Source organism: Leopardus geoffroyi, chromosome A1, assembly GCF_018350155.1.
Source record: "Leopardus geoffroyi isolate Oge1 chromosome A1, O.geoffroyi_Oge1_pat1.0, whole genome shotgun sequence".
Classification (NCBI taxonomy): domain Eukaryota; kingdom Metazoa; phylum Chordata; class Mammalia; order Carnivora; family Felidae; genus Leopardus; species Leopardus geoffroyi.
The window spans coordinates 21,841,501-21,862,157 of NC_059326.1; the positions used below are offsets into that span (position 1 = coordinate 21,841,501).

The 20,657-nt window shown below is 42.6% G+C and overlaps 2 protein-coding genes across 5 annotated transcripts in view; one reads left to right on the forward strand and one right to left on the reverse strand.

Moving 5' to 3' along the window:
- Positions 1–20,657, forward strand: part of RCBTB1 (RCC1 and BTB domain containing protein 1) — a 99,168-nt gene that overhangs the window by 15,912 nt on the left and 62,599 nt on the right. For 3 of the 4 annotated variants that reach the window (XM_045475563.1, XM_045475544.1, XM_045475557.1), the window contains one exon: positions 18,719–18,840. The gene's annotated coding sequence lies outside the window, so the exon portion shown is untranslated. Of the gene's footprint in view, positions 1–11,799; positions 11,963–18,718; positions 18,841–20,657 lie in introns of those variants that run through there. The other variant, XM_045475546.1, reaches the window with a different exon arrangement.
- Positions 4,850–6,732, reverse strand: ARL11 (ADP ribosylation factor like GTPase 11). Its single transcript, XM_045475760.1, has 2 exons — positions 6,525–6,732; positions 4,850–5,720 (listed from the first exon to the last, which is right to left on the reverse strand). The coding sequence occupies exon 2, from the start codon at positions 5,700–5,702 to the stop codon at positions 5,154–5,156; it is 549 nt and encodes a 182-aa protein (XP_045331716.1). The 5' UTR covers positions 5,703–5,720; positions 6,525–6,732; the 3' UTR covers positions 4,850–5,153.

Below are 20,657 nucleotides of genomic sequence, written 5' to 3' on the forward strand. Positions count from 1 at the left end.
GAGAGTTCAGGAAGGGGGGTGAACATGGGCTGAGGTATCCAGGCAGAGCTTCCTGCAGAGGTGGGATCTGAGGGTCCTCAAAATCATGGGCAAGGTTCAAACAGGAAAACATCCTATGCCTAAAAAACAGCAGGGGTTTGGGAGGCTTCCCTAAGGTTGTGTGACCCTGCAGGACCCTGCCACGCTAGCATCCCTCATGTAAGTACAAGGACCGCCCGTTGACACGGAAACTTGAAGGGCTGGAGAACATGCACAGAGGGGCATCGGAAAGCCAAGGAAGGTGCTGCGGGACCTTGCGTCCTGTGGGATTCCCTTGCTCACGTGAGGTGAACGTCTCAGAAGCTGGTGAGGTAGAAGGCCGGCAGAACTGCCCTTGGACTCTGAGGCTCTCAACCTCACCTTCTGGCCAGAGGATTGTATAGTGAACATCCCAGAACTCACCTGCTGGGTAATCGTCTGTGACATTCCTTCCTTCCAAGCAGAGACCAGCAGGGCGTTACGGTCAACGCTACCTGGGCATGGTTCTTAACGATATTTTGCTTTGTTATCCTTCTTCCCAAATCTTATCCAAGGTGGGGTGATGAGAGGAGTTCTCCTGGGGCTTGTTAAGAGCACATCTGCCTTCAAGGATTTGGGACTCTCAGCATGTACCACCTGCTGGCCCCTTGTCCACTCTTTTTGATCTAAGCAGGGAATATACACTTGGAGCTGGACAAGAGCATGGTGCGTCCACGTGTCAGAAAGGAGACTGGCGATTGTCAAGAGAAGAGAGACAAATGCCATAGTCTGATGGCCGCTGTGGTGACGGGATGTCTGTTTGCACCAGCAGGGCCAAGCATGTGCGTGTCAGGCAAAAGAACCCCGGTCTCCCTCTGTAACTTGCCTTCCTGCCTCAGGATCCTGTCTCCACCCAAAGTCAGCTACCCAAGCTATTTTCCTAAGTGCAGATCTCCCTGCCATATATCAAAACAGTTCAGGAGACAGTTCATGGCTGATGGACACTTGCCCATTACAGAGATACAGAAATGTTGGGTAAACTATTACCAAAACCATTGTATTTTAACACACACTGTCCTTGAACAAAAGAAGGGATATCCTCAAGTGGCAGAAATGAAGACAAATCACAGCCAAAGCAGGTAAGTGTAAGCTGGGAGCCTGGAGTCCATGGAGATATGAAGGATGCCAAGTTTAGGCTCTAGGAACTGGGCTAGTTGTAACACCTACATGGGAACAGGAGGTATGGCCTTAGGTTGCTTGGAAAAGAGAAAATGTTGATCTGAGCTCAGCAGAAAAGCAAGATTATCAAAGAGACACCCCTTCCTTAAAAGGAGATTGGGAAATGCTACCCACTAAAAGAAGTATGAGGAACCAAATGATCTATCTTGGGACAGGAGTACAAAAAAAAGAAAAAGAGAAATAGAAAGAAAGAAAAAGAAAAGAAAGAAAAGAAAAGAAAGGAAGGAAGAAAGAAAGAAAGAAAGAAAGAAAAAAGAAAGAAAAGGAAAGAAAGAAAGAAAGAAAGAAAGAAAGAAAGAAAGAAAGAAAGAAAGAAAGAGGGGCGCCTGGGTGGCTCGGTTGAATGGTTGAATGTCTGACTTCGGCTCAGGTCATGATCTCGCAGTTCGTGAGTTTGAGCCCCGCGTCCGGCTCTGTGCTGACAGCTTGGAGCCTGGAGCCTGCTTCAGATTCTTTGTCTCCCTCTCTCTCTGCCCCTTCCCCGTTCATGCTCCGTCTCTCTGTCTCTCTCTCTCTCTCAAAAATAAATAAACATTAAAAAAAAAAAAAAAAAAAAAAAAAAGAAAGAGAAAGAAGAAAGAAGGAAAGAGTCACCTGTCAGAAATTGAATCACTAGGGCCTATGCCATGCATGGGCACAGAATCCAGATCAATGCCACCCATGAGGCCCATGGGCCCCGAAGCAGAGAAACTAACATAATGTTTGATCTAAAACAGGTGAAACCTCCAGAAGCCTAGTAGATACTAAGGTGAAACCACTCTGTGTAGAAACACTGTCACAACCCAGGGCACATGGGAGTCACACAGGAAAAACAAATCCTCCCGAAGATGAGCTCACAATACAAAGTGACAAATCACATGAGGAAAGGAGGCTCTGTGCGTGGGAACCAGCAAATGCATCCAGCAGGGCGTTCACCATCTCAAGGACTGTAGGTCATAGAGCCATCTGGAAGAAACTATAAACACATCCACACCCAGCGCTTTAAGAGTAGAACCCAGCAGTTCTGGCCCCATCCCAACTTGTTCCTCTTGTGTCCATCTTCTCAGATCATTCGGATCCCTCCTGTCACATACACTCAACATCTTGAGCCGTTTTCAAATTCTTCTCCCAGCTTTTACCCTTAAAACTGGCTTTCAATTTCCCATCTCTTTCCCTCCTCTCCAGTGTTACTGTGAAGGCCACCTAGTGGGTCTTCCTGCCTGCCTGCCTCCAGTGTCTCCCTTCTGTTTATTCCACCATTGCACTGCCACTAAGTTATCTTCCTAAATGGCAAGCCCAGCGGTTTCACTTCCCTGAGCCAGATTACAAAAGTCCAGACCTTCCCCAACTTGGACTTGAGTTCTTTCCAGTTTTGTTTCCTATTATAATACACCCACCCCTCACCCCAGCCTCCTGCTGGGGCCACTCCAGCTTACTTGTTCTTCCTTCACTCCCCCTTACGCCTCCAAGCAGTCTCCTCCCTTTGACTAGGCTGCTCCTCTCGTAAATCTGCTGAAGGTCAACCTTGGCTTAAACCTTCTAGAAACATGTCCTGGAAGAACACAAGTATCATTTGGGCTAGACTTATCTGGTTTCAAATTCCAGATCTGTCACTTAATAGCTCTGTGCCTCAAGCAAGTCGCAACCTCTCCCAACCTCAGTCTCTAATTATGCCAAATGAGAATGATACCTACTTTGCAGAGTTGAGAGAATGACAGATAATCTATGGAAAGCCCCAAGCACAGAACTTGGCCCCAGTGAGTGCTCAATCAACAGTTGCTGAATTGAGACTCTATCTGCATTTTTTATGGGAGTTTTGTCTTATTGCTTTCTTAGCCAGAGCTCCATGAGGGCCAAGGCCTTGTCCAATCTGTCTTTGCATCTTTGCACTTTCCTGTGTCTGACACAGGAAAACCGTCTACTGACAAGTACTGAAAAGAACTCGGTGTGACTAACCTGATGTTAGAAGGGAAGAATTTGAGTAGGAGGACCGGGTGGATCTCAGATGTTGGAGGGGTATTGAGGGCCCATTTATACTGTGTCACTCCAGACAGGGAGCTATAAGGAGCATAGTTGTAGCCCAGGGTAGCTCCAACACGTAGAGCTGTTTAACATGAGAGCACGTGTCAAATATAAGCTGCTGGCCATTAAAAACTCAGATTATAGGGGTGCCTGGGTGGCTCAGGCGGTTAAGCGTCCGACTTCAGCTCAGGTCATGATCTCACGGTTTGTGAGTTCGAGCCCCATGTCTGGCTCTGTGCTGACAGCTTAGAGCCTGAAGCCTGCTTTGGTTTCTATGTCTCCCTCTCTCTCTCTCTGCCCTCCCCTTCTTACGCTCTCTCTCTCTCTCTCAAAAAATAATAAATAAAACATTAAAAAAACCCCTCAGATTATAGAAAGTATTCCTGGGTTGGATGATGGATAAGACCAGATCAGTGATTCTTAACTTTTACGAGTCACAAAATGGATCTTCTTCCCCACCCCACCCCCAAAACAGGTTCCAGGCATAACATTTTGCAAATAATTTCAGGAGCTTTGTGGTTCCTAGGTTAAGATCACCTGAAAACCCTTGTAGGATGCTGTGTTCAACTTTCTTTTTTACTATTAATAATGAGAAAGAAGCATTTCTGTTGCATGTGTTTTCAAAATTCACACTTGACATCTAAAGGGCCTGGCTCATAACTAAAAACTCAGTGCCTTTTGTCCAAATTCAATGTTCTATACATTTTTTTTAAATTAAATGAATGAATTAATGAAATCTTTGATTAATCTGATCTTTAAGGGAAAATGTGTGCTGTAAGAAGAAAAGAGAAGGAAAAAAAAAGACAAAAATGAAACGCTTTAGACAAAGACCAATATAGGATGATAAAAGGTAGAGAAGAGGGGCGCGTGGGTGGCTCAGTTGGTTAAGTGACTGACTCCTGATTTTGGTTCACATCATGATCTCATGGTTTGTGGGTTTGAACCCTGTGTCAGTCTCCACACTGACAGTGTGGAGCCTGCTTAGGATTCTGTCTCTCCTTCTCTCTCTGCCCCTCCTCTGCCCTCTCTCTCTCTCTTTCTCAAAATAAATAAATAAACTTAAAAAAAAAAAGGTACAGAAGAATTAATCAGCATCAGAGAAAAGGATAAATTTTGGAAGGTCTTAACTCCAGCCTCTTGCCCAGGGCTCAGTGCCCCTGTGAACTTCTAAACCCAAGACTCTGTGGGGGCAGAGTCGCCTACTCAATTCTGCTGGTCCTGGCTGCTGGCACTCAGAGTGATCTCAGCATATACCCAGAGGCTCCCAGGGAAAAATCACTCATAAGATTGTGACCATGTCCAGAAGATATTCTAATCTGATTTTGAAACCTCGTTCCCTCTGTGAATTTAGATCTTAATTACCATGCAACCATTCATTGTTCTATTATTACAATTGCTCGGTTCACCCTTGGTCATGAGTTATTAAATGAAGTGTGGAGGCATTTTTTGCCCCTTAGGGTATTATTATTCAAAGAAGAGTTGATTTTCTTATTTTTTCTTTGTAATTAAAAAAAAATTTTTAATGTTTATTTTTGAGACGAGTATGAGCAGGGGAGGGGCAGAGAGAGGGAGAAACAGAATCTGAAGCAGGGTCTGGGCTCTGAGCTGTCAGCACGGAGCCTGACATGGGGCTTGAACCCACAAACCATGAGATCATGACCTGAGCTTCATGAAGTTGGACGCTCAACCAACTGAGCCACCCAGGTGCCCCATAGTTGATTTTCAACATAAACACTAGTGACAACAAGCTTCAAGAGGAAAATATCCTGTCCAAGCACAGAAGAACTTCTCATCTAATAAACTGAGCTTAAGATTCTTAAAGCCCAGCTGATTCTTTCAGGTCGTATCAGCAAAGATAATGCTGCTGTGCCCGGATCGCGTCTTCCTGCTCTCCCCACTCCCTGCCCCACCTGTGCTCACGTAGACATGCAGTGGCTGCGGGATTTCAGGAGGCTCCTCAGGCTCTGTAGGGCCTCTGGCAGCCCAGCGCCAGTGAGGGCACTGCAGGCCCGAAGCTCCCAGCTGCGGTCCTGGAACCTCTCCAGGCCCAGCCTCTCTCGGATCTCCAGCAGCGGCAGGGCATCTGGCGCCTCCTGCTTGTTGGCCAGCACCAAGAAAGGGACGCTGGCCATGTGTGGGTCGTCCAGGACTTCCATGAGCTCAGCCACTGCCTCGGGTAAGCGGGCTTCGTCGGTGCTATCCAGCACATACACGAGGACATCCGTGCCTTCCAGGTGGTCCTTCCAGCTGGCCCGGAGCTGGGTCTGCCCCCCCACATCCCAGAGAGTCAGAGACACGTGCCCCGGTGCTTCCAGAGGCTCCACGTTGAAACCAACAGTGGGCAGGGTCTCCACCATCTGGTGGCCCTTCAGTTTGTACAGGAGCGTGGTCTTGCCTGCTGAGTCGAGGCCTATCATCACCACCTGGGCCTCTGCCTTGTGATCTCGGGAATTCACAGAACCCATGGTGGCCACTGCTAACCCCTAGGGGAGAAAGGCCAGGTGCGCACATAAGCCATTCTTTTCTGAGGGAACACACATGCATCCAGGCAAATGGAAGAAGAGGCTCTACTCCAAAAGTAGGAAGTGTTTATACAAGGTCAGGTTTCAAACACAGGCCTGGGCTCTGAAAGGGCCAGGAAGTAAGGGCATATGAGTCACCATGAGCTGACCTATCTCGGGGAGGGAGCTGAGTCAGAGAAGAGGGTAGGGCCCCCTGGACGACTCCGAATGCGGGCTCACTTTCCTTGGTAGTTAAAGCAAAGAGGCAAAAGGAAGTTCTAGTTAGACATAACCTAGTTCAATAGAAATGACCAAAAGATGGCTTCAGCTCTTGCTCGTCTGTGGCTTCCAGGCTCTATTTTCCTCCTGTAAGCCTAAACCCTGAAACGGAAGCTAGCTTGAGTTCAGTGCACGCAGTGAAGAGTCCAATCGGCTCATATAAGCTTCTGCCTCTGGAACTCTCCTCAGGACCAGCACCGGGCCGGGTAAACAGTGGCTATTTATAAATACTGTCGCCTGGGGACAAATTTACAAGTTGGGGCAAAGTGGTTTCCTCCATTGCCTCATCAAGGTAAATTACCTCTAGAGCACGACTCATGTTCCTCAAGAATCCGTTTCTAAAACCAAGACCTGTTCCCGACATAGGGGAAACCTGGCTGGGACAGGGGAAGGGACATCTGTCCCCCAGGGGTATATTCGGGCTGCCCCTTCAGGAAAATAAGACAGGTTCTGTTCCTTCCTTATGCCGGGGTGGGGGGTGGGGGGTACGAGGAAAATGAAAGTTACCTCTGTTACTAGACTGTGGCTGAAAAAGCTCCTCCTCTGTGGCCGTCTGCCCGCATCCAGCTGCAGCTGCTCTGTCCTCGTCCTGTTGTGTCCCAAGAGTGAGATGTGAAGGAAATGCAGTGACCGTTGCTGGTTCTCCTTTCCCACTTCCTTTCCCAGGTGGTCGGGGGCGGGGCAGGCTCATCAGCCCCTCCCTTAGTCCCCCCTGGACTCCCCTGGCGGTCCTGCTGGGGACGCGCCACAGAGATGTCCCCAGTTCCTCAGCTCTTGATAGAGCAAAGTCTAACACCAACCCCATTTCTTAGCTCAGAACACATGCCTTGATGTTTTTTTCTGGAGCCTGGAGTTTTTTTGTTTTTTGTTTTTTTTTTTTACCATTTATTTATTTTTGAGAGAGAGAGAGAGACAGAGCACGAGTGCGGGAGGGGCAGAGAGAGAGGGAGACACAGAATTGAAGCAGGCTCCAGGCTCTGAACTGTCAGCACATAGCCCCATGCGGGGCTGGAACTCGAGAACAGCCAGATCATGAACTGAGCGGAAGTCAGAGACTTAACCGACTGAGCCACCCGGGCGCCCCTGGAAAACATAATTTTTAAAACATTGGCCAATCAGAAGCCATTGATTCTTTCTGTAACTCTCTAATTTGCATCTGCAGTTGCAGTGCTCTGGCTCTTGTAACAGGTAGCATTTGTGCTTTCTGCCTTCCCACGCGTTTCATTAAAAAGTCAAGAAGCAAATTAGCAACTATGACTCTCCCATTTTACAAATAAAGAACAAGGCTCAGAGTAAATGATTTACTTGAGATCTTGCTGGGATTTATTCATCTCTTCTTCTTTCATGGTGCCTGCTACCCACTGAGAAAGTGCTTTGCAAAGAGCAAACATCCTGTTGTAATTGTAGGGTATTTTAACAGGAGGAAGTGGTTAGGAAAAGTCAGAAACACGGAGTGTATTATGTACACCACTGTGTTATTTGTTATCGACGTGACTGTTGTTTAGTTCTTTGGGGTGCCTGTGGCTGTAAGCTATAGTCACTTTGCAGCCAGCCTGGGCAAGTGGAAATTTATAGCCAAGGATCAGGGTGAGGGTCAGCAGATAGAAAAGTACTAAGAGGTTCTGGGGAGAGTCTGGCTAAGCTGACCTAACAGGGATTCTTGCTGAAGTCAGGCCACGTGACCAGACGTCACCTGGGCAGGGCATGAGGAACCCGATCAGATATTGAGGGGATTAGATATTGAGGGCAGGGCATTCTGGTGAACACTTAGGAGGGTTGTTGCTAAAACTGGATTTTACAAGGAAATGTACAGATGGGCCGAGAAGAAGTTTCAGAAGCCTGACTAAAGTTTGGTCAAGCAAAAAATCTTTGTCGTTATGCCAAAGCAGGCTCAAAGCATTAAAGACCTGTGTGAAAGAAGGCTTGTTTGTCTTATCATGGTGGAGGGCGATTAGATCAAGCTGAGACTTAGTCCTGTGCAGCTGATGAATCCTTGGGGAACCTGCCAGGATTTGATTTGCAGGAGGATTGGAATGGGCAGATGATAAGGACACAGGGGCTAAGGTTAAGGTGTGCCTGGGGCTTGGGAGCAAAGGGAGCAACATTGCCTTCACTCTGACCCCAGTTCCTTCTGTATGGTCCTGGGGAGGGAGGAGAGGTGGACAGAAGCTGAAGAAGCCATTGATTTGCGAAGAAAGGTTGGACTAGGTACTGTTAGGTTTCCTTCAGCTCAAATATCTTATGGATACAATGGAATTTTTTTTAAGTTTATTTATTTATTTTGAGAGAGAGAACAAGCTGGGGGGAGGGGGGACGGGCAGAGGACCCAAAGCATCTCTGTGCTACAGTAGAGAGCCCGATGTGGGCTTGAATTCACAAACTGTGAGATCATGACCTGAGCCGAAGTCAGTCACTTAACTGACTGAGCCACCTAGGTGCCCCAGTATAATGGAATTTTTATTGAGCAGCTATAAGCAAAGCTCTGTATAGTCTATCACATGAGTGAAAAAAACAAAAACAAAAAACTTTTCAAAGTGCAACTGCATGCCATATGAATGGGAGAAATCAGCATCACTCTTGTATATGAAGACTAGGGCACCATATATCAGAATTAGATATAGGATACATTGCAGACTCTTAAACTGTCTTTATTTTGCATTTTGAGTTGTACTTAGAATTATTATCACTTTTAGTGGCCTGTGAGTGTTTTACATTTACAGCACAACTTATCTCCCCTTTCTGCCATTCCTAGTTTCCATTTTATTGGTGACACCATCTCTTTATAACCAATGAGGAAACTGGCAAAGTTGGAGGGAATTTCTGTGCCTCTCTCTTTGCTCTGTCTCCTTCCCAACAGAAACAGTATCTTGACAGTAAATCTCTCTCTCTCTCTAAAAACAAAACAAAACAAAACAAAAAAATAGGAAAAGGAAATAGCAGTGGGTGATCTACTTTCTGAAATAGTGAGTGCGAGAAAGATCTAAAGGATGTGGGGAGCCTGGGTGGCTCAGTCAGTTAAGCATCTGACATCAGTCATGATCTCGTGGCTTGTGGGTTTGAGCTCTGCATCAGGCTCTGTGCTAACAGTGTGGAGCCTGCTTGGGATTCTCTCTCTTCCTCTCTCTCTGACCCTCTCCCTCTCATGCTCTCTCTCTCAAAATAAATAAAAAAAAAAAAAGTCTAAAGGGTGTTAGACTTGCACTGAAGCAGCTTCAACTTCTGCTTCTATGTATTTGCAGGTAATTTCCTGACACTAAAAGGGAAAACAAAACAAAACAGTGGCCAGGGACTGTCTCTTGAAAATGTGCAGGAAGGACAATGTGGAGGCCAAGACAAAAGTGTGATGTGCTCCAGCCGTGCCTCAGAACAGGAGCTGATGACAGGGAGCTGTTGCTTTTTATCTTCCAAGGTTGTTTCAATATGCAAAGTTGGTCTTCAGTAGCAGCTGCTATTCAATCAGCCACATTTCCTGAACTGGATAGTGTATTTTTAGTTGGCAGGGGGAAAAAAAAAACAAAAAACAAACTTGATTAGAAAGGAGGTTGGAAGGTCGCTTAGTAGCTAGAAACTCAAATCAGCACTTAAGACTTCTTAACATTTCTTGTATGAGTTACTGTCACTCTGGGCAGCAACGAGCAGTGTTTACTTCACTTCCTTTCATAAAAAGAAAAAAAATCACATAAATAATGATGAATATATTGTTTTTTGAGTGTCAAACAATATAAATGCCTACAGGACAAAATTCTTAAGTTCACTCTTTACATCACTACTCCCCTCCTCTGAGGTAATCAGGATTAGTAGTTTGATGCATATTTTTGCAACTATCTTTCTATATATGTACTTACATATTTTGGAGCACATGCATATGTTTTACTGTTTATTTTTTATTTATTTTTAAGTTTTTAATTTTATTTAAATCCAAGTTAGTTAATATATAGTGAAATAAGGATTTCAGGAGTAGAATCTAGCAATTCATCACTTACATATAACACCCAGTGCTCATCCCAACAAATGTCCTCCTGAATGCCCATCACCCATCTAGCCCATCCCCCTCACCCAACACCCCACCAGCAACCCTCAGTTTGTTCTCTGTATTTGAGAGTCTCTTATGGTTTGCCTCCCTCTCTGTTTTTATCTTATTTTATCTTATTCCCTTCCCCTATACTGTTTATTTTTTGTTTAGGTCTTTTTGAATGTAATTGTGATATCTGTAACTTCTCTATTTCATTGAACAATAATACATTTATGAGCTCTTCCCATGTTAGTGTATACACTAACTCATATACACTTATATTTTTGTTATTATTTTTAAAGGATTTATTAAATGATGAGAAGGCCACAGGAAAATACAAAAAGCATAATACTAAAATATTCACAGATGAAACTACATGATTCTGAGATTTGTTTATAAAGCATCTGGTAATGGAGAAGAAGTAGCTGGGGATATAATATAACAAGACTGGCCATGAATTGATGGTTGTTGAAGCCAGGTAGACAGGGTATATTATATTGGTCTCCTTATCTGGCATGCCTTTGAAATTTTCCATAGGAAAATCTAAGAAGCATATGTAAGAGGCATAAAGTATTCCAGTTTACCAAATCTTTGATTCTGCCACAGCTCACAGGCCTACAGGGCTCCTAGCACTTGTCACACTCCATATTTTTGGCCTTCTCCAGAATCTGCCATTACCCCTGGAGGTGTGGGTCACTCCTACTTTACCCTTACGACACTTTGTATATATACAAACACATACCACACAGTCACACTCACACACATACTCCCACATTAAAGGAATTATCTTACTAAATTAAGAGCTTAAAAAATAGTTATCACCGATTGAGCCTCTAATCTGCATCATATACATTGTCTGTGTTTGTTTAGTTACTCCTCCCAACAGCTGAATGGTAAAGACTATTTCTGTCCCCTTTTATACATATGGAAACTGAGGCTAAAAATATTAAGTAACTTGCCTAGTCTTTTCTTTTTTATTCTCACTTAATTTTATATCACTGTGTCAACTATGTTCATATAAATATGTGTAAAAAGGGATCAGTAGAGACACTGAGAAGCAAGCACAAATCTTACCGAACAGGAACATTGCCATTATTAGATGACAGGAGATAAACTGAAGATAGTCTCTGGGTCATAGTCTGCATTTTGCTTCCTTGAGTTCTGTAAGAGCCCCTTCTGGGCAGTTAGTGTGTTAGTGTACAAGGCCATGACGGAGTCTTAGGAAGCATAGGGCTTACCATAGTTGAGGCCACAGGCAGGCCTTTCTGGTGGGGTAGTGGGAAGATAGTAGGAGTGGACTGTGCTGTATATTCTATGTCAAAGCCCACTGTCAGCTGTCAGGAATGAGCAAATCAGAATACTTCTTGGGGTAAAGGAGTATCAGCTGGTCCTGGCTGTAGGGCATGGAGAGGAGGGGACTCTTGATTTCTCATTAGCTTAAGATCAAGGCCTGCCGAATACAGGTAAGAATCAGACCCAGGCTTGCCTGGGAATTTTTTCCTCCAGGTGAAGAGAATATAACAACTGCAGATAGTTTGGTGATAAGTCTTTATTGTGTCTGTCTCTTAAGAATTAATTGTTCTCCACGACATCCTCTGCACATCTTCTTTGAGATTCCCTTGACCTCTGGGATCCTCTTCTTTTTTTTTTTTTTTAAGTTTATTTATTTATTTTGACAGAAGGAGTGAGAGAGTCAGCATGTGCACGTGCGAGGGGATGGGCAGAGAGGGAGGGAGAGAGAGTATCCCAGCCTGATGCAGGGCTCCAACTCACAAACAATGAGATCATGACCTGAGCTGATGTCAGATGCTTAACCAACGGAGCCACCCAGGAGCCCCAGATCCTCCTTTTATATCCCAGATTTTCCCCTTTCTTGGTTCACTTGGTTGTCTTGGTGGAGCACACATTCAGTAGCCTCTTGGATCCATGGGAGGTAAGTTTTTACACCTTGAATCTCTGAAAATGTCTTTTTTTTTTAATGTTTATTTTTGAGAGAGAGAGACACACACACACCGAGCATGAGCAGGGAGGGGCAGAGAGAGAGGGAGACACAGAATCCGAAGCAGTCTCCAGGCTCCGAGCTGTCAGCACAGAGGCTGGTGCAGGGCTAAAACACAAGAGCTGTGACATCATGACCTGAGCCAAAGTCGGACACTTAACCGACTGACCTACCCAGGGGCCCCTGAAAATGTCATTTTTTTAACTCTAACAATTTATTAATAGTTTATCTGATATGGGATTCTAGGATGGAAATCATTTTCTTTTAGAACTTTGAAGGCATTGCTTCTGTGTGCTGTGGCTTCCTTTGCTGCTGTTGAGAATCTAGAAGCAGACTGACTCTTGATCCTTCATTTGTGACTTTTTTCTCTTTGGAAGATTATGAAATCTTAACTTTGTTCCAGGAATTCTGAAATTTCGTAATCATGTATCTTGGACTGAGTCTATTTTCGTCCATTATATTGGAAACTTAGTGGGCCCTTTCCTCTGCCTCTTCCTGCTAGAAGTAAATTACTTTCAATTTTGGGATATCTTGAATTTTCTCCTCTATTTTTTATGTTCCTTCTTTTTGGAATTCCTATTATTTGGTTGCTGAACTTTGAGTTATTCTCTAATTTAAAAAAAAAAAATCTTTTTCTGGGGCACCTGACTGGCTCAGTCAGGGGAGCATGCAACTCCTGATCTTGGGGTTGTAAGTTTGAGCCCCACATTGGGTGTAGAGATTACTTAAAAAAATAAAATCTTTGAGGTGCCTGGGTGGCTCAGTCAGTTAAGTGCCTGACTCTTGATTTCGGCTCGGGTCAGGATCTCACAATTTGTGAGTTCGACTCCCACAACGGGCTCTGCTCCTGACGGGGAGGAGCCTACTTGGAATTCTCTCTCTCCCTCTCTCACTGCCCCTCCCCAGCTCTCTCTCTCTCAAAATAAATAAATAAACATTTAAAAAGTTAAAAAAATAAAATCTTTAAAAATATATTTTTTTCTTTCCCTTCTTACACCTTTCCCATGTTTATTCCCTTTTCTGGGAGATTTCTTCAACATTATCTTTCAACCCTTCCATTATATTTTCATTTCATCGATTATATCTCTTCCCCCCCCCCCCCCCAAGGGCTCTTTTTTAGTTCTCTGAATTTTTAAAAGCAGGATGCTTAGTTTAAAGTATCTCTCTGAGGTTCCATGGAACCAAGTAGAATAATGATAGAAGACCCTGAAGTGGAGGATGTATGGTAACAACCAGAAGGTTCTTGTTCCATTTTCTGAGTTAGTCAAATCTGCCTTCTTCAAGGTAATAGGCAGTCTGTTTCCCAGCGTGGAGCTCGCCAGCCTGCCTGCTTCTACCTGGCTCCTGTTTGCCACCTTGGGATAGAATGCTATTTCGTCAGTGTGTGCAATGATTCCACTGGGGACAGATGAAGGAGCATAGAACATTCACCAACATAGATCATGTGGTGGGCTACAAGTCTCAATAATTATAAAAGAATTGAAATCACACTGAATATATTCCTCTGTGTGACCACAGTGGAATTAAAGTAGCAATAAATACTGGAAAGATATCTGGAAAACCCCCAAATTTGGGAGGAAATTAACCTGCTTCTAAATAGTCCAAAAGTCAAAGGAGAAATTGCAACGGAAATTATAAAATATTTTGAGCTGAATAAAAAGGAAAATATGACATGTAAAAATTTGTGAGTTACAGCAAAAGCACTGGGAAATTTAGACACTTAAATGCTTATATAATAAAAGAAGAAAGATGTAAAATCAATTATCTAAGTGACAGAAAAAAAAGAAAAGCAAACTAAATACAAAATAAGCAGAAGAAATAAAGTAATCAAAATGAAAATGAAAAGCAACTAAATAGAAAAAAATAGAGAAAATGAACACAGTCAAAAGTTGGTTCTTTGAAAAGATTAATAAGATCAATAAACTACTGATAAAGTTGATTAAGAAGAAAAGAAAATCATGAAGAATGAAAAAGGTACATCACTATCAATTTTAGATAAAAAAACAAAAACAAAAACAAAAAACCTGAGAAGGAAGATATTATGGATAGTCTTATGCCAAGAGAACCAATAACAGATGAAGTGATTAAATACTATTTATTGAAAAAGCTATCTTTTGTTCTGGGCCAGCTTGAAATATCATCTTTATTGTGCACTAATTTATATATTGACACGCAGGTGTGGGTTTGGATGCTTTTACCATCTATATCACATTCTACTACTATATTTGCTCTAAAAGCAAGTATTACAGTCAACCAGTGGGAAGTTGTATCAGCTTTTCTGACCCAGCCTCAGAAGTCACAAAGGGCCATTTCTGCTGCATTTGATTGATTACAAGCAAATGATAAGTCCACTTGGAATCCAGGAGAGGATACATAGACTCCATCTCTCAGTGGGAGGAGCACCAAAGAATTTGTGGCTATTAAAAAAAAAAGTACAGGGGCGCCTGGGTGGCGCAGTCGGTTAAGCGTCCGACTTCAGCCAGGTCACGATCTCGCGGTCCGTGAGTTCGAGCCCCGCGTCGGGCTCTGGGCTGATGGCTCAGAGCCTGGAGCCTGTTTCCGATTCTGTGTCTCCCTCTCTCTCTGCCCCTCCCCCATTCATGCTCTGTCTCTCTCTGTCCCAAAAATAAATAAACGTTGAAAAAAAAAATTTAAAAAAAAAAAAAAAAAAAAAAAGTACATGCTGTCTTTAGTGATAATGCTTCTAATGTTTTTGTTAAGTGTAACAATATTATACAATATAACAATATAACAAATAATATTTCTACAGGTTTTGGACAAATATCCTTTCTAAATTTGAGGACCTTTCAGATTAGGTTATGGAGAAATAGAATCAGCAGTTGTCATTTGTTTTTCTCATAGACAAGTAGTATAATTCGTGGAGAATAAGTTTAGTGTTGTTGTTTGTTTGTTTTTGAAGTATAACTGACACACAATGTTATATTAGTTTCGGGTACACAACAGTGATTTCACAATACTGTACATGACTCATTGTTCACTGTAATTAGTATAGTCCCCATCTGTCACCATACAACATTATTACAATATTATTGATTGTATTCTCTATGCTGTACTTTTCGTCTCGATGACTTAATTTATTTTACAGCTGGAAGTTTGTACCTCTTCATCCTCTTTATTTTACCCACCACTTCATCCATCTCCACTCTGGCAACTACCTACCAGTTTGTTCTCTGTATTTAAGAGTCTGTTTTTTGTTTGTTCATTTGTTTTTGTTTTTTAAGATTCTACATATGAGTGAAATCACATGGTATTTGTCTTTCTCTGTCTGACTTATTTCACGTAGCCAAATATTCTCTAGATCCATCCAGGCTGTCTTAAACGGCAAGATCTCATTTTCTTTTATGGCTGAGTAATATTCATGGAGAATTGTATTTAAGGGTAAATTTATATTGCCAGATTTGTGAAATCTGGCTACACAGATGAAATTTACTACACAATACAAACTACTATTTAGATTCTAAACTTTGGGCATTAAATCTTTGGAATATTTTACAACGTAAGTGGGACAGTATTCTTTATGAATTGTAATTTGACTGATAGTATTTGGCAATATCCAGCACATACCTCAAAGAGATTCAGAGAAAAAGAATGCTTTTTTTTAAATGTGAAAATTTTCTTATGTAAACTATACATTCATTTTTCACGCACAGGAGCATGAATAGGGAACATAGATAATGGTGGACTAAATAACACATTTAATTTCTCTGAAGCTTCAAATCCCACTATAGAATCCTGCTGAGCTAGATTAAATTAGACCACATAGTGAGCTCTTTGAGCAAAGTTAAGTGGCCTCGTTCCTAAGCCCACATTTATCACTTCAGTTATAAGGAAGCGCTGATCCGGAGCATTTAGACCAAAGAGGAAAATGGACAAGAACCAGAATATATGCCCCAATGTCTAAGCTGATTTAGACCATTTGTGGGAGAACTTTCTAGAATAGGGAGTGGTACAGCCTCCCCTGGGTCGATTTTACCTAGCTGCACAGGTAGTGATAAGGGGATTAATGGCTACTCTAGAGGGAAGGCAGAGAACCCCTTCAAAGAATGGGTATTTACACAATCTAGGATTATTTGTATACTGTTGTCCTCTAAAAAATACAGCCCAAATGGTGTTCTTGAGCTTGGTATAGACCCATGCTTGGGAAAGATGTGGAGGCTGGGGGAAGTGAGGAGGTGAGGAGAAACCTGGAGTGTAAAGGAGCTTGGATTTCCATTGGCATCTCTTTTTTTCCCCAGAGAGATACTGGCACAGTCACAGGATTAAGTTAACGTTCCCATCTCAGTTAACCCATTAGGTGGGAATAATACATTTACACACCAATGTGTGAGCTTATCCTCGCAAACCTTCCATCCAAAAAAGGTGGGGGGTGGGGGAAAGAAAGAGAAAAGGATACTAAGGGTTTTCTAATGTACTCTCAAACGTTAAAAAAAACTTTTCTTCCTTTTAATTGCTTTTCCCAGTTATATGTGAAATGGGTATTTCAGTTTGCAGTGGTAGGAAAAGAATAGTGGAACCAAAGAAAAGGAGAGACATTTTAGAACTGCATCAGCATATGGCCTGTCCCCAATCATTTGTAACAAGTGTTAGAAGAAGCAGAAATACCAGATTTCCATTTAGTCACCTGCTGGATCTATTGCCTTTAAAAAAATTTTTTTTTTAATGTTTATTTATTTTTGAGACAATGCGAGAGACAGAGCATAAGTAGGGGAGGGGCAGAGAGAGAGGGAGACACAGAATCTGAAGCAGGCTCCAGGCTCTGAGCTGTCAGCACAGAGCCTGATGTGGGCCCGAACTCAAGAACTGTGAGATCATGATCTGAGCCGAAGTCAGATGCTCAACCGACTGAGCCACTCAGGCGCCCCTGGACCTATTGCCTTTTAAACAATTTTAGAGGTTATTCCTGTTTTGCCAAATGCAGGAAGAGGGCTGGGAAATATCTGCCTGGCATGTTAAGCTTACGTATCGTTAAAACTCTAGGAAATGTTGAACCTTATATAAATTCTGACCCTCCTTCATATGGCTGTTATATTCATATTTGAACAGGCATTATATATGGCGTTTGCATGATTGGGAAATCTGCCTTCTAATATGCCTGAGATGGCTGGCTCACTGATTAACTTCTGAGTGCACTGAGCTAAATCCCACTAATTGCTGAGTTTGTTTCCTCGTTTGTGAAGCACTGAAGTGACCCTCTTGTGAATGTGGCTGGGCCACATTTTAAAAGTTGGCCCTCCCTGTAGCAGGTTTGGAAATACTGCAATAATTTTAGAATTGGATGAAGAAATGTATCTTGAAATAAAAAATCCTATATAATTTGAGGTAGGTATGAATTTCCTATCGGGCAGGATCAAATCTAGGTTGGTGAGTAAATAAACTAGAAGCAAACAAAGTGAAAGGGAAGAAGACATTTAACAGACTCCAGGTTTGGGCCCAGGCCACACGGTGGCAGGCTTACTCTGTGTTGTGCTCCCTCTTCAGGGCCAAAAACATCAAAGGTGGAGAGAGGAGGGAGTGGAGACGAACTTCTGGGAAACAAATCTTAACGCTTGAATTTAACTACCTTAAACCACGCACTTCAGGAAGTTAATTTTAGAAAGGATGACATGTTATTAGTTTGTCAAGACTATATGTTCATATTAAAATGTTTTAGGGGCACGTGGGTGGCTCAGTCGGTTGAATGTCCAGCTTCGGCTCATTCGGCTCAGGTCATGATCTCACGGTTTTTAGGTTCAAACCCTGCATCAGGCTTGGCTTGCTGCTGTCAGGGCAGAGCACCCTTGGGATCTTCTGTCCTCCTTCTCTCTGCCCCTCTCCCGCTCTCTCTCAAAAATAAATAAACATTAAAAAAAATGTTTTTGGGGCACCTGGATGGCTCAGTCGGTTAAGCGTCCGACTTCGGCTCAGGTCGTGATCTCACACCCCGCGTCAGGCTCTGTGCTGACAGCTCGGAGCCTGGAGCCTGCTTCGGATTCTGTGTCTCCCTCTCTCTCTGCCCCTCCCCTGCTCATGCTCTGTCTCTGTCTCAAAAATAAATACAACATTTTTTTAATTAAAAAAAAAATGTTCTTTACAGTGGATGTACCTGAGCAGCAATGATCTGACCTCCCATAGGACATTTTCCCTCTAGGTCTCAATTTTGTCATCACTACAATGATGGCTTAGGATTACTTAAAGTTCTAAAATTGTCATACCTCTCTTATAACTAGAAGAAAGATATTCTTTTTCAGTAACAAGCATTTCAGTCATATTGCAGTGAAGTTGATAAGGAATATGGTTTTTTTATTTAGATTGCCTAGGTTTGAGTTTGATTCTGCCATTTTTTAACTGTGAGGTATTAGGTAAGCTACTTAACCTATAAAAAGTTTCAGTTTCCTCATCTGTAAAGTGTTACAAGTTACAGTACATATCTCATGGGGTTGTTAGGATTAAATGGAAAAAAGAATGTATGTGTGGCAGAGACTGGAACACTGTTCACCAAACCATTTCTTTTTCTTCCAGAGCAAACAGCTAAACCACATTTCCCCTCTTCACTTGTAGTTATCTGTGGCCATTTGACTGAATTTTAGCCAATGAATGAAATGTGAGAAGAAGATATTCATAAACCTATTTGTAGGCTCAGCTCACAAAAATCTCCCGTTGTGATCTTCCTTATTCTTTCCCCTTCTGCAGGTTTCTCATGGAAGCCATGTGTTAAAGATAGTGGGACCACAAAACAGAAGGAAACTTGGTCCCTGAATCATGTCTTGGAGGACAGCTTTGTGCCTGTTAAGAACTGTCCTTCTGGATTTTCTGTGAGTGAGAAATAAACTTCTATTTTGTTAAGCCACTGAGATTCTGGGGCTTATCTGTTAGGCAGCTAGCATTAACTAAAATAGCATGTAGGGCACTTAACACGATACCTACTTAATAAATGTTAGGTGTTATCAATATCATGACTCTAAATAAAAACCAAAAGCCTAAAATTCTGAGCTTCAAACACAGCACTGATATGGAGATTCCTTCTGCAGTATACAAGATCTGGCTTAAAAAACAAACCAAACAAACTCGGGGCACCTGGGTGGCGCAGTCGGTTAAGCGTCCGACTGCAGCCAGGTCACTATCTCGCGGTCCGTGAGTTCGGGCCCCGCGTCGGGCTCTGGGCTGATGGCTCGGAGCCTGAAGCCTGTTTCCGATTCTGTGTCTCCCTCTCTCTCTGCCCCTCCCCGTTCATGCTCTGTCTCTCTCTGTCCCCAAAAAAAATAAATAAAAGTTGAAAAAAACAAAAACAAAAACAAACCAAACAAACAAACTAGAGAAGGTCTAGGAAACAAAGTTGTGTATAGAGATAGTAAAAATCTAAGCTATTCATGTATGTAATATGCAGAAAGTCATTACCAATATTTTGTATTTATATTTGCTACTTTTTTTGAAAAACTTAACAGAATATAAAGGAAAGAAACCAAATTAAAAGTTCAAGTTAGTACCATCATGGAAATAATATTTAAAATTTTTCTTCCTTGTGATAATATTAGTGTTGTGATTTAATGATTTCTCTCAGTATTTCACGTTATGCTCACCCTTTTTTTCTTAAAAATGTCTTCTTTCTTGACTCCAACACTTTTTGATATTTTAGTGCTTTTATTTATTTTTTTAAGATTTTATTTTTTTATTATTTTTTTAAATCTTTATTTACTTTTGAGAGAGAGAGAGACAGAGTGCAAGCGGGGGAGGAACAGAGAGAGAGGCAGACACAGAATCTGAAGCAGGCTCCAGGCTCTGAGCCGTCAGCACAGAGCCCTACGCGGGGCTCAAACTCATGAACCGTGAGATCATGACTTGAGCAAAAGTCGGACGCTTAACTGACTGAGCCACCCAGGCGCCCCTAAGATTTTATTTTTAAGTCATCTCTACACCCAACCTGGGGCTCAAACTCACAACCCTGACATCAAGTCACATGCTATACCAACTGGGCCAGACAGGCATTCCTTTAATGCTTTTATTAATACCTCTTCTCAGTTTTCTCTAATGAGATTCTTTTTTTTTTTTCATTTTAATGTTTATTTTTGACAGAGAGAGAGAGAGACATAGAATGAGCAGGGGAGGGGCAGAGAGAGAGGGAAACACAGAATCTGAAGCAGGCTCCAGGCTCTGAGCTGTCAGCACAGAGCCCGACGCAGGGCTCGAACTCACGGACCGCGAGATCGTGACCTGAGCCGAAGTCGGACGTTTAACCAACTGAGCCACCCAGGCGCCCCTGAGATTCTACCTCTCTTAAAGCCAAGATCAAATTTCATGTGGTCAGTCAAAGCCTTCCAGGATATCCTGGTTGGAAGGGATCCTACCTGCACTGAATTGTAACATTTACACAATCCAAGGCTCTTCCCATTTGCTGTCTTCTGTGCTAGAGTTTATTTTCAGTTGGGTTTGTATAGCTTGTTTCTCCCTAATCAGATTGCAAGCTATTTGATGACAAGGACTGTGCTTTTTTGATTTTACATTGTCCTCAGAAAATAGTAGAGTCTGTGAAAACAGTTATTGATACTTGACTCATTGGTTTGAAAGCCCCAAGTTTATAAGATTTCCCCTAATGTTTTAACATCTCTCTTTCATGGAGTTTCATAAGAATAAA